Below are 13,725 nucleotides of genomic sequence, written 5' to 3'. Positions count from 1 at the left end.
GGAAGGGAAGGGAAGGGAAGGGAAGGGAAGGGAAGGGAAGGGGCAGGACTGGACAGGAAGAGAAAGGAAGGGGTAGAACAGTAAGGAAAGAGAAGGGGCAAGACTCGATGGGAAGGGAAGGGGCAGGACTGGACAGGAAGGGAAAGGGCAGGACTGAACAGGAAGGGAAGGGGCAGGACTGGACAGGAAGGGAAGGGGCAAGACTGGAAGGGAAGGGAAGGGAAGGGGCAGGACTGGACAGGAAAGGAAGGGGTAGAACAGGAAGGAAAGAGAAGGGGCAGGACTGGAAGGGAACAGAAAGGACTGGAAGGGAAGGGAAGGGAAGGGGCAGGACCGGACAAGCAGGGAAGGGACAAAAGCGAAGCACAGGACGGGATGGGAAATGCCCCCCCCACAGCACCGGGGCCGTGCCCCGCCCCGCCCCCCCGGGCGCCGCACGAGCCCCCCTCGCGGCCCGCAGCCCCGGCCCGCCCGGTCCCCCAGCTCCCCAGCGACCCCCGGCCTTACCTGCTCCAGGCTCCCCACGTCGGCCTGGAAGCCGGAGAGCAGGGGCACCTCCAGCACGGCCATGTTGGACGATCCGGGGCGCAGCCACCTTCCGGGGGCGTCGATCCGGAGGGGAGAGGCGGGTTAGCGGCCCCCCCCGGCCCGGGGCCCATGCGCCCCCGCGCCCGTGGCGCATGGGAGGTGCCCAGACGCGGGCCGGGGGAGAGAAGGGGGTCCGTTCCGGCCACCGTGGCGGCTGCTGGCCCGTGCCCAGCGGCCACCGCTGCGTCGAAAGCTGCTGCCGGCCCGTGCCCAACGTCCCCAGCCCGTGCCCAGCGTCCCCGCCCGCCCCCCCCCCCCTCGGCGGCCTCACCTCACGCAGGCCTCTACGGTCACCCGGTCCTCCCGCTCGGCGGGGGAGCCCCGCTCCCGGCCGGCCCCCCCCGGCGAGGCGTGTTTCCGGGCACGGGCAGCCCGCCTGGACCGGGGGGCCCCCACCGGCTCCCTCAGGCCCACCAGCAGCTGGAAGGCCGGCTTGGCCAGGGGCTCCGGCACGTTGTAGGAGACGTCGATCTGCCCGGCGGGGTGGGGGGGGAGAAAGGGGGGGTGTTAGTGCCCCTCTGGGGAGGTCGGGGGGGTCGGGGGCAAGAGCGGGGGCAATAGCTCACCTGCAGGAGGCAGCAGCCCTCGCCTTTGGCGCTCACGAAGAGCCCCGTGGGAATGGAGGGGATCTGCGGAAGGGGGAATATAGCTAATTCTATATTAATGTCTCATTAACATTAACATTAATATTAATACCTCATTAATATTAATATCTCATTAATATTGATGAACGGACATTCATATGAAACGACATTACGAAACGAATTCTATGAAATCATGAAATCGATTGAATTTCATAAATGATGAAATGACAAATCATATTGAATTATGAAATTCTGCTACATTAATTGAATTTCATACATTACGAAATAACGTTAAATTATGAAATTCCGGTACATTCATTGAAATTCATAAATTATGAAATGATGTTAAATTGTATTAAATTATGAAACTCTGGTAAATTAAATTATAAAATTAAATTACAAAATTCCGGTTAATTAAATTAAATTAAGAAATTAAATTATGAAATCCTGTTAAATTAAATTAAATCCAATTACGAAATTCCGGAAAATTAAATTAAATTATAAAATTAAATTCTGAAATTCCGGTAAATTAAATTAAATTCTGAAAGTCTGGTAAATTAAACTAAATTATAAAATTAAATTCTGAAATTCCGTTAAATTAAATTAAATCCAATCAAGCAATTCCGGTAAATTAAATTAAATTATGAACTTCCATTAAATGAAATCATACAATTCAATTATGAAATTCCGTGAAATTAAATTATGAAATTCCCTTAAATTAAATTATGAACTTCCGTTAACTGAAATCATACAATTCAATTATGAAATTCCGTGAAATTAAATTAAATTATGAAATTCCGTGAAATTAAATTAAATTATGAAATTCCGGTAAATTAAATTAAATTATGAAATTCCGATAAATTCAATTCAATTAAATTCAATTGTGAAATTCCCTTAAATTAAAGGAAATTACATTTCGAAATTAAATTAATTTAAATTAAATTTAAATTAAATGGAGGCCCCTCACCACGGCCTTCTGGAGGATCTTCTTGTTGGCCCGGTTGAGCTCGAAGGTCTCCTGGTAGTCCAGGTTGGTGGAGGCCACCGAGACGGTGAGGTTGACCCCGCCGAGGTAGGACAAGATGGCGTACTCGGCCAGGGCCTGGAGGGCCACGCAGGTGTCCTGGGGGCCGAGGGAGGGGAGAAGGTCCACCATCGTCCACCGCGGGGTGGGCGGGTCCCATCGTCCTGGGCCGCCCCAGCGTCCGGGGGCCACCGGCCGTGGGGAGGCAGAGCCTGGGTCCAAGGAACTGGAGAAGGTCCACCAAGGTCTACCGAGGCCCACCATTGTCCACACGGGGTGGACGGGTTCCATCGTCCTGAGCCGTCCCAGCGTCCGGGGGCCACCGGCCGTGGGGAGGCAGAGCCTGGGTCCAAGGAACTGGAGAAGGTCCACCAAGGAACTTGAGAAGGTCCACCAAGGTCGACCGAGGCCCACCATCCTCCACCGCAGGGTGGACGGGTCCCTTCATCCTGGGCCGTCCCAGCGTGCTGGGCCCACCCGCCATGGGGAGGGAGAGCCTGGAGGGCCACACAGGGGTCAACCTGCATGGTGGGCCCATCATGGTGGGCCCATCAAGGAACTGGAGAAGGTCCACCAAGGTCCATCATGCTGGGCCCATCCCCGGGTGGGCAGTCCCCCGCTCGGCCATCCCATCCCATCATCCTGGGCCCCCGGCGGACACCCACCTGGGTGGAGGAGAAGCCCCCCAGGGCGTTCCTCTGCTGGGAGAGCCACTTGACCACGGGGAGGGCGGAGGCCACGTCGCCCAGGAGGGTCAAGGTGAGGAGCGCGTACGCCGTCATCTCCACCTCGGCCGACGCCGCTGGAAGGGGAGAAGAGCATCATGGGACGGGGGCCCCAGAGGACATCCAGACCAACCCCTGGCTCAGGATGATGGGATAGAGGAGCCGGGAGACCCTTGAAGAACATGTAGTCCAACCTTGGGATTGGGATCATGGAAGGGTAGAGTTGGAAGGGGCCATGGAGGACATCAAGGCCAACCCTTGGAGCAGGATGATGGGATAGAGGAGTTGGAGGGGGTCATGGAGGACATCCAGGCCGACCCCTGGCTCAGGATGATGGGATCGTGGAGTTGGAAGACCCTTGAAGGACATCTAGTCCACCCCCTGGGTCAGGATGATGGGATCGTGGGGCTGGAAGACCCTTGAAGGACATCTAGGCCAACCTTGGGATCGGGATCATGGAAGGGTTGAGTTGGAAGGGGCCATGGAGGACATCAAGGCCAGCCAGTGGATGATGGGATCATGGAATATTGGAGTTGGAGGGGCCATGGAGGTCATCTAGGCTGACCCCTGGCTCAGGATGATGGGATCGTGGAGCTTGGAGACCCTTGAAGGACATGTAGTCCAACCCTGGGATCGGGCTCATGGAAGGGGAGAGTTGGGAAGGCCATCAAGGCCAACCCTTGGAGCAGGATGATGGGATAGAGGAGTTGGAGGGGGTCATGGAGGACATCAAGGCCAACCCCTGGCTCAGGATGATGGGATCGTGGAGCTGGGAGACCCTTGAAGGACATCTAGGCCAACCTTGGGATCGGGGTCATGGAAGAGTAGAGTTGGAGGAGCCATGGAGGCCATCAAGGCCAACCCGTGGATGATGGGATCATGAAATAGTGGAGTTGGAAGGGGCCATGGAGGCCATCAAGGCCAACCCGTGGATGATGGGATCATGGAATAGTGGAGTTGGAAGGGGCCATGGAGGCCATCCAGTCCAACCCGTGGATGATGGGATCATGGGATGGTGGAGTTGGAAGGGGCCATGGAGGCCATCAAGTCCAACCCGTGGATGATGGGATCATGGGATACTGGAGTTGGAAGGGGCCATGGAGGCCATCCAGTCCAACCCAGGGATGATGGGATCATGGGATAGTGGAGTTGGAAGGGGCCATGGAGGCCATCCAGCCCAACCCGTGGATGATGGGATCATGGATTACTGGAGTTGGAAGGGGCCATGATCGCCATTGGGCTCAACTGGATGATGGGATTATTTGTCAATAATGAAATGATGAAAAGGAAATAGGAATAGAAATAAATAGAAATAATAGAAATAGAAATATTAGATATAGAAATAGAAATTGAAATAGGAAAATAACAGAAATAGAAATGAAATGATGAAAAGGAAGAAAATAGAAATAAATCGAAATAAAGGAAATAAAAATAGAAATAATAGACATAGAAACTGAAATAACAGAAACGCCAATATAGAAATAAGAGAACTAGAAATGAAATGAGGCAGCGGAATGAAATGATGAAAGGAAAGGAAATGGAAATTAATCGGAATAATCCGAAATAATAGAAATTAATTGGAATAATCAGAAATAATAGAAATTAATCGGAATAATGAATAACAGAAAAAGAAATAATAGAAATAGACATCAAAATAATAGAAAAAAAATATAGAAATAAGAAAACTAGAAACCAAAGGAGGCCACGGAACGAACCGACGGAAAGCGAAATTAATCGGCATCCTCAGCAATAATAGAAACAGAAATAATAGAAATATTAATACTAATAATACTAATAATAATACAGGAAAACGGACCGTCGAAAGGGAAGCGACGGCAGGAGAGGAAACCGACTCCAACCGGACGCCCCGAACCCGCCCGGACCCCCCCCCGAATTTCGGGCGGCCCCCCCGAATTTCCGAGGGGTGCCCCCCCACACCCCCCACCCGGGGGGCCGGCCCCACATCCGACCCACACGGCGCCGCTTGGGGGGCTACCTGACTGGGGGGGCCCGTCGTCGAAGCCCAGGAAGGCATCCAGGTCGGCGGCCGCGGGGCGGCTCAGACCCCAGTGCGTGAGGCTGTCTGTGGGGAAAGAAGAGGAGGGGGCACCCAGAGGTCCGCTAGTCTGACCCCGGCTCTGCTCAGGGGAACATGGGGACAGAACGAGGAGTATGGGACCTCAGAGACATCTAGTCTGACCCCGGCTCTGCGAAGAGGAACATGGGAACGGAGGAAGGCGGTAGGGGCCTCCGGGCCATCTAGTCTGACCCCGGCTCTGCTCAGGGGAACATGGGGACGGAGGGAGGTGGGTCTCCGGGGCATCTAGTCTGACCCCGGCTCTGCTCAGAGGAACATGGGAACAGAGGGAGGGAAATGGGACCTCTGGGTTATCTAGTCTGACCCCGGCTCTGCTCAGGGGAACATGGGAACAGAGGGAGGGAAATGGGACCTCTGGGTTATCTAGTCTGACCCCGGCTCTGCCCAGAGACACACAGAAACCGAGCGAGGCAGAAGGGTCCTCCGGGTCATCTAGTCTGACCCCGGCTCCACATCTCAGAACCCCCCTCCCTTGCAGGCAGTGATGCCCGGGGCCCTGACACATGGGCCCGGAGATCCCCGGGGCCCTGACAAGGGGCACATGGGCCCGGAGATCTCCACCCGGGGGGGGCGGGGGGGGCAGCCCACCTTGCGTGAGAGCCGCGCTGTTCATCTTCCGCAGGGCCGGCCCGGCTGCCGGGCTGTGCAGCAGGGTGAGGGCGTAGGCGCCCAGGACGATGGTATACGGATCCCCCGAGGATGGCACGCCGGACTCCAGGAAGCGGCGGGCCTGGGCCACCGAGGCCTTTTCTGCCTGAGGGGGGAGGCCGCCAGTCAGAGCCCGGGGCGGACCCACAGACCCATGTGGCACCCAGCCCTGGAGCAGGATGATGGGATAGGGAAGCTGGAGGGGGCTTGAGGGACATCCAGGCCAAGCCCTGGATCAGGAGGATGGAATTGTGGAGCTGGAGGAGCCTTGAGAGACATCTAGTCCAAGCCCTGGATCAGGAGCATGGAATTGTGGAGGTGGAGGGGTCATGGAGGACATCTAGCCCACCCCCTGGATCAGGATGATGGGATAGTGGGGCAGGGAGGGGGCGTGGGGGGCATGCAGGCCAAGCCCGGGTCAGGATGATGGGATAGTGGGGCTGGGAGGGGACGTGGGGGGCATGCAGGCCAAGCCCTGGATCAGGGGGATGGGAGAGTGGAGCTGGGAGGGGACGTGGGGGGCATGCAGGCCAATCCCCGGGTCAGGATGATGGGTTAGTGGGGCTGGGAGGGACATGGAGGACATCTAGTCCAAGTCCTGGATCAGGATGATGGAATAGCAGAGTTGGAAGACCCTTGAAGGCCATCTAGTCCAACCCCAAGCACAGGATGATGGGATAGAAGAGTTGGAAGACCCTTGAAGGCCATCCAGTCCAATCCCTGGACCAGAATGATGGGATAGACGAGTTGGAAGACCCTTGAAGGCCATCTAGTCCAACCCCAGGCTCAGGATGATGGGGTAACGGAGCTGGAAGAGCCACGGAGGCCACCAGAGCCATGACACCCATCTCCCACAGCCGTGGGGGGCCCCCTGGCGGGACCCCCACCACCCACCGGCCCCGGGGGGCCCTTACCTCCGAGCTCACCCCCGCCTCCAGCAGGGCCACCACCACGAAGGCCGTCAGCGCGATCCTCCCATGGATCCCCCCCTGGAGCGGAGCACGAAATTACGGGACCCACCAGAAGCTGGGGAGATGCCCCCCACGTCCCAGCATCCCCTGCCGAGGCCCGGATGGGGGTCCCATCGGGTGGGCTTCCATCTTGTCCTCTGGGGTGGGGTCCCTCTCGGGGATGGGGCTGGACTGGGGAGGATGGGTCTCCATGCGTGGGACCATCGGAGATGGGAGATCTTGGAGGCATCAGGATCGTGGGAGGGGGGAGTTGGAGGGGACCTGGTGGACGTCAGGGCTGACCGTGGATGATGGGATCATGGAATGGTGGAGTTGGAGGGGCCATGGAGGACATCAGGTCTGACCGTGGATGATGGGATCATGGAATAGTGGAGTTGGAGGGGCCACAGAGGACATCAGGTCCAACCCTAGAATCACAGTAGAGTTGGAAAGGGCCATGGAGGCCATCAGGTCCAACCGTGGATGATGAGATCATGGAATAGTGGAGTTGGAGGGGACATGGAGGACATCAGGGCCGACTGTGGATGATGGGATGGAGCTGGAGGGCCCATGGAGGACATCAGGTCCGACTGTGGATGATGGGATCATGGAATGGTGGAGTTGGGTCATGGAGGACATCAGGTCCAACCCTAGAATCATAGTAGAGTTGGAAGGGGCCATGAAGACCATGGAGTCCAACTGTGGATGATGGGATCATGGAATAGTGGAGTTGGAGGGTACATGGAGGACATCAGGGCCGACTGTGGATGATGGGATGGAGCTGGAGGGCCCATGGAGGACATCGGGTCCGACCGTGGATGATGGGATCATGGAATGGTGGAGTTGGGTCATGGAGGACATCAGGTCCAACCCTAGAATCATAGTAGAGTTGGAAGGGGCCATGGAGGCCATCAGGTCTGACCGTGGATGATGGGATCATGGAATGGTGGAGTTGGAGGGGCCATGGAGGACATCGGGTCCGACCATGGATGAAGGGATCGTGGGATGGTGGAGCCGAAGGTGGTCATGGAGGACATCAAGTCCCACACTAGAACCATAGTAGAGTCGGGGCTATGAAGTCCAACTGTGGATGATGGGATCATGGAATGGTGGAGTTGGAGGGCCCATGAAGGCCATCAGGTCCAACCCTGGAATCATAGTAGAGTTGGAAGGGGCCATGGAGGACATCAAGTCCAACCGTGGATGATGGGATCATGGAATAGTGGAGTTGGAGGGGCCATGGAGTCCAACCGTGGATGATGGGATCATGGAATATTGGAGTTGGAGGGCCCACGAAGGCCATCAGGTCCAACCCTAGAATCATAGTAGAGTTGGAAGGGGCCATGAAGGCCATGGAGTCCAACTGTGGATGATGGGATCATGGAACAGAAGACTCGGAAGGGCCATGAAGGCCCCCCAGAGACCACCACCTCCCCGGCAACTCCTCCTCCCGCCACCTTCCTCCGACCGTGAGGACCCTTCCCCTGATACCCCTTGATGGACCTCCACCACCGCAGCTGCAGGTGGCCCAGCATCCACCTTCTCCAGCTCCCCCCCAGGGGTCCTCCTCCGGACGGCTCCTCCTCCCCCCGACCCCCATGGGCCCCAGAAGCCCACCCGGATGTCCCGGCCTCCCGCCACCTCCTCCCCTCCGGAGCCACCACGGCGCCAACCCCACACACCTGGATATCCTTGTTCAGGACGCTCCCCACCGCCGGGAAGGACCCATCGTCCCCCTGCTGCCGGACGATCCACTCCTTGGCTGCCAGCAGCTCCTTGGGGTCAATGTAGATGAAGCCCCTGGCCTGGGCGAAGGACTTCAGCACGAAGGCGGTGAGCCTGGAGGCACCAAGGAAGCTGGGGAGATGCCACCACCATGCCCATCATCCCCAGGACGGCCTCTCCGTCCCTGTTGACTGCCCTCACACCACGTACCACATGCTTCCGGAAGAATCCCGCTGCCCGAAGGCGCTGTAGGACCCGTCCCGCCTCCTGTAGGTCAACTGCCGCTGGTACCCTGAGGAGGACACAGGCCAAGGTGGGGGTGGACCCCCAGGACGGAGACGGGGGGGCCGCATCCGGACGCCCCCCGGGGGGTTGACCCTGGAGGTCCATAACTACGTCCGGGTGGAAGTACCTTGGAGCAGGAAGTCCGTGGCTTCCCGTTCCACTTCCTGCTCGAGCTGCTGGGTCTTCTGAAGGTACTTCAGGACGAAGACGTTGGGGGCGAAGTGCACCATGTTCTGCTCGCCGCAGCCGAGGGGCAGCTGGAGGAGGTGGCCCAGGTTGCCGAGGGCTGGGCCCACCACGTCCCCTGGGTGGGCGAGGGGAGGGGGCTCAGCGCCGGGGGGCGGAGCTCTGTGGGGGGGGGGGGGGGCCACCGGGGGGGCAGGGCTGGGGGGGCTTGGGGGCCCCCTCTGGGGGGGGACGGGGAGTGGCAGGGTTGGACCACAGGATGCGACGCACGGAATCAGCACCATAGGATGTGGCAGGATGGGGCCCACAGATCAGCCCCATAGGAGAGTCCTCTGGGACCCCAGCAGGAAGGGGCCCACAGATCAGCCCCACAGGAGAGTCCCCTGGGACCCTGGCAGGATGGGACCCATGGCATCAGCCCCATAGGAGTCCCCTGGGACCCTGGCAGGATGGGACCCTCGGTATCAGCCCCATAGGAGAGTCCCCTGGGACCCCGGCAGGATGGGACCCTCGGTATCAGCCCCATAGGAGAGTCCCCTGGGACCCCGGCAGGATGGGACCCACAGTATCAGCCCCATAGGAGAGTCCCCTGGGACCCCGGCAGGATGGGGCCCACAGATCAGCCCCATAGGAGAGTCAGCTCAGACCTGGCAGGATGCGACCCACAGCTAAGTCCAGGTATCAGCCCCATAGGAGAGTCCCCTGGGACCCTGGCAGGATGGGGCCCCCAGATCAGCCCCATAGGAGAGTCCCCTGGGACCCCGGCAGGATGGGGCCCACAGATCAGCCCCATAGGAGAGTCAGCTCAGACCTGGCAGGATGCGACCCACAGCTAAGTCCAGGTATCAGCCCCATAGGAGAGTCCCCTGGGACCCTGGCAGGATGGGACCCACGTTAGCCCCATAGGAGAGTCCCCTGGGACCCCGGCAGGATGGGGCCCACAGATCAGCCCCATAGGAGAGTCAGCTCAGACCTGGCAGGATGCGACCCACAGCTAAGTCCAGGTATCAGCCCCATAGGAGAGTCCCCTGGGACCCCGGCAGGATGCGACCCACAGTATCAGCCCCATAGAAGAATCAGCTCAGACCTGGCAGGATGCGACCCACAGCTAAGTCCAGGTATCAGCCCCATAGGAGAGTCCCCTGGGACCCCGGCAGGATGGGACCCACGGTATCAGCCCCATAGGAGAGTCAGCTCAGACCTGGCAGGATGGGCCCCCCAGCCAAGTCCAGGTCTCAGCCCCACACGGGCGTCCCCTGAGCCCTGGCAGGATGCGCCCCACAGCCAATCGCAGGTCCCGGGCCCCCCGAGCATCACCCGGGAGCCCAAGCTGTGGGAGACAGACCTTGGGGGGCAGATGCAGATCCGGGGGGCCCCCGGGGGGCGAGAGCCCAGCCTCCGGAAGCTGGGGGGCTGCCCCGAATCCGGCTCCCCTCGGCGGCGGACGCTTCCCATCCAGCCCCCCAAGAGACGTTCTCCAGGAGGGACACCCGGAGCCCCACCCCTCCCCATCCCTGGGGGTCTGCAGGGGGGTGTCCCCACCCCGGGCCCCCCTCTCCCCGCCCCATTCGGTACCGATGACGGAGGCGGTGGCCCTCTCGGAGCCCGGCACCATGTTGTGGGGCACCCCCAAGGTGAAGGCCTCGTTGTGGTTTTCCTCGGCCTCCTCCTTCCTCCAGATCTTGAACTCGCCGGCCGAGCCCCACCCCGTGGAGAAGCCCACGTATTTGGGGTCCTGCCGCCGGGGGGCGGCCCAGCTCACGATGACGGCCTCGCCGGGGGCCGGGGGGCCGTGCCCCACCTGGGGGAGGAGAAGACCCGGCGCTCAGTTGCGGACCCGTCGTCCTGTGAAGCCAGGCCAGATCTTCCGGGTCCAAAGAAGACCAGATCCTCCCAAGGAAGGACCCCTGATGTCCCAAAGAAGGCTGGGTCCTCCTGAGGAAGGACCCCCGACGTCCCAAAGAAGACCAGATCCTCCCAAGGAAGGATCCCCGACATCCCAAAGAAGACCAGATCCTCCCGAGGAAGGACCCCCGACATCCCAAGCAAGGCCGGATCCCCCTAAGGACCCCCGACATCCCAAGTGAGCCTGGCTCCTCCCGAGGAAGGACTCCCAACATCCTAAAGAAGACCAGATCCTCCCGGGGAAGGACCCCTGACATCCCAAAGAAGGCCGGATCCTCCAAGGAAGGATCCCTGGCATCCCAAAGAAGACCAGATCCTCCCAAGGAATGACCCCCGGCGTCCCAAGCAAGGCCGGATCCTCCAAGGACCCCCGGGGTCCCAAGCAAGCCCGGCTTCTCTCGAGGAAGGACCCCCGACATCCCAAAGAAGATCAGATCTCCCAAGGAAGGACCCTTGGCGTCCCAAGCAAGCCCAGATCCTCCCGAGGAAGGACCCCCGACATCCAAGCAGAGCTCCCCCCCCCCCCCCCGCGCCGAACGAGAAGATGGGACCAGAGCTTCTCCCCCCCTTTGGACCTGGGGGTCCTGCTCAACGGCAGGCCAGGAGGAGCCCAGAGGTCCCACCTGGATGAGTCCATCGGCCCAGCTGATCCAGAAGGTCTGGAACTCGTGCCAGGAGAGGATGCCGAAGGTCTTCTCGCTGGCCACGGGGTCGCCCATCCTCCCGGCGGAGATCCACGTCCGGGTGTTCTGCAGCCCGCCGATGACGATCTCGGTGGCCTCGGCCACATCGTGGGGGGCGGAGGAGAGGACTATGTGGGCGCTGTGGTGGGCCTTGATGGCGACGTCAAAGCGGGTCATGCGGGTGGGTTTCCGCACGTACTGATACTCGTATTTGTTGGGGGTGGAAATGTGGATTTGCTCTGGTCGGAGAGAAAGCGAGAGACGACCACCACCCGTTGTCAGCAAGGGCTCCAGGCCACCTTCTGACGGAGCTCCAGGCCACCTTCTCAAGGAGCTCCAGGCCACCTTCTCAAGGAGCTCCATTCCAAGGACTCAAGAAGGTCCATCCCACCTTGTCAAGGAGCTCCAGGCCAACTTTTCCAGGAGCTCCATTCCAATGACTCAAGAAGGTCCACCCCACCTTGTCAAGGAGCTCCAAGCCAACTTTTCCAGGAGCTCCATTCCAATGACTCAAGAAGGTCCACCCCACCTTCTCCAGGAGCTCCATGCCACCTTCTCCAAAAGCTCCATCCCAACGTCTCAAGAAGGTCCATCCCATCCCACCTTCTCAAGACGTTCCATCCCACCTTCTCCAGGAGCTCCAGGCCACCTTCTCCAGGAGCTCCAGGCCAACTTCTCAAGGAGCTCCATCCCACCTTCTCAAGACATTCCATCCCACCTTCTCAAGACGTTCCATCCCACCTTCTCAAGGAGCTCCAGGCCAACTTCTCAAGGAGCTCCATCCCACCTTCTCAAGACGTTCTATCCCACCTTCTCAAGGAGTTCCAGGCCAACTTCTCAAGGAGCTCCATCCCATCTTCTCAAAATGTTCCATCCCACCTTCTCAAGGAGCTCCAGGCCAACTTCGCAAGGAGCTCCAGGCCAACTTCTCCAGGAGCTCCAGGCCAACTTCGCAAGGAGCTCCAGGCCAACTTCTCCAGGAGCTCCATCCCAACGCCTCAAGAAGATCCATCCCATCCCACCTTCTCAAGACGTTCCCTCCCACCTTCTCCAGGAGCTCCAGGCCAACTTCTCAAGGAGCTCCAGGCCAACTTCTCCAGAAGCTCCATCCCAACGTCTCAAAAAGGTCCATCCCATCCCACCTTCTCAAGGAGCACCAGGCCACCTTCTCCAGGAGCTCCAGGCCAACTTCTCCAGGAGCTCCAGGCCAACTTCTCAAGGAGCTCCATCCCACCTTCTCCAGGAGCTCCAGGCCAACTTATCAAGGAGCTCCAGGCCAACTTCTCCAGAAGCTCCATCCCACCTTCTCAAGATGTTCCAAAGCAACTTCTCAAGAGGTTTCATCCCACCTTCTCCAGGAGCTCCAGGCCAACTTCTCCAGGAGCTCCATCCCAACGTCTCAAGAAGGTCCATTCCAATCCACCTCCTCAAGACGTTCCACTTCCACCCACCAGCTTGCCTTCTACAAAATGGATCCTAAAATCATGGAGTGGTAGAGTTGGATGGGGCCATGAAGTCCATCAGGTCCAACCCTCTGGATCACCCAATGCAAGAGCTGGAAGGGGCCATGAAGGCCATCAAGTCCTACCCCTGGATCAGGACATGGAATCGTGGAGCTGGAAGGGGCCATGAAGGCCATCAAGTCCAACCCCTGGATCAGGATCATGGAATTGTGGAGCTGGAAGGGGCCATGGAGGCCATCAAGTCCACCCCCTGGATCAGGATCATGGGCTAGAGGAGCTGGAAGGGGCCATGAAGGCCATCAAGTCCAGGTTCCCCCCCAGGCCCAGACGAACCTCCTGAAACGCTTACCATTCGGGCAGAAGAAGACACTGTATGTATATTGCCTGGGCAGACCCTCGGGCTGCGGAAGCGGAAAACATTTATTTATCAATCAATCAATCAATCAATCTATCTATAATTTTATTTAAAACATTTCTATATCTATCTATCTAGCTATCTATCTAGCTATAATTGGATTTAAAACATTTCTATGCCGCCCCATTCGCACCAAGCCTCTATCTATCTATCTATAATTTTATTTAATACATTTCTCTATCTATCTATAGTTTTATTTAAAACATTTCTATATCTGTAATTTTTTTAAAAACATTTCTATCTCTATCTATATATAATTTTATTTAAAACATTTCTATATCTATCTATAACTTTATTTAAAACATTTCTATATCTGTCTATCTATAACTTTATTTAAAACATTTCTATATCTGTCTATCTATCTATAACTTTATTTAAAACATTTCTATATCTATCTAACTATAACTTTATTTAAAACATTTCTATATCTATCTATCTATAACTTT

General features: G+C 57.7%; 1 protein-coding gene across 1 annotated transcript in view; it reads right to left on the bottom strand.

The window, feature by feature from the left end:
- Positions 1–13,274, bottom strand: part of CPAMD8 (C3 and PZP like alpha-2-macroglobulin domain containing 8) — a gene marked incomplete at both ends in the record, with an annotated part of 16,372 nt that extends 3,098 nt beyond the window's left edge. The window contains 14 exons of the mRNA XM_044440995.1: positions 508–595; positions 860–1,059; positions 1,155–1,217; positions 2,140–2,295; positions 2,862–2,998; positions 4,918–5,004; positions 5,608–5,773; positions 6,582–6,656; positions 8,300–8,456; positions 8,553–8,634; positions 8,755–8,931; positions 10,389–10,614; positions 11,342–11,640; positions 13,214–13,274. Coding sequence (XP_044296930.1) covers positions 508–595; positions 860–1,059; positions 1,155–1,217; positions 2,140–2,295; positions 2,862–2,998; positions 4,918–5,004; positions 5,608–5,773; positions 6,582–6,656; positions 8,300–8,456; positions 8,553–8,634; positions 8,755–8,931; positions 10,389–10,614; positions 11,342–11,640; positions 13,214–13,274 — 1,974 coding nt within the window. The remainder of the gene's footprint in view (positions 1–507; positions 596–859; positions 1,060–1,154; positions 1,218–2,139; positions 2,296–2,861; positions 2,999–4,917; positions 5,005–5,607; positions 5,774–6,581; positions 6,657–8,299; positions 8,457–8,552; positions 8,635–8,754; positions 8,932–10,388; positions 10,615–11,341; positions 11,641–13,213) is intronic.
- Positions 13,275–13,725: the final 451 nt, after the last annotated feature.

The sequence above is a fragment of the Varanus komodoensis genome, unplaced genomic scaffold (assembly GCF_004798865.1).
Source record: "Varanus komodoensis strain SLA01 unplaced genomic scaffold, ASM479886v1 scaffold382, whole genome shotgun sequence".
In the NCBI taxonomy this organism is placed as follows: Eukaryota; Metazoa; Chordata; class Lepidosauria; order Squamata; family Varanidae; genus Varanus; species Varanus komodoensis.
The sequence above is the reverse complement of the archived record's forward strand: the minus strand, read 5'-3'. Positions and strand labels throughout refer to the sequence as shown.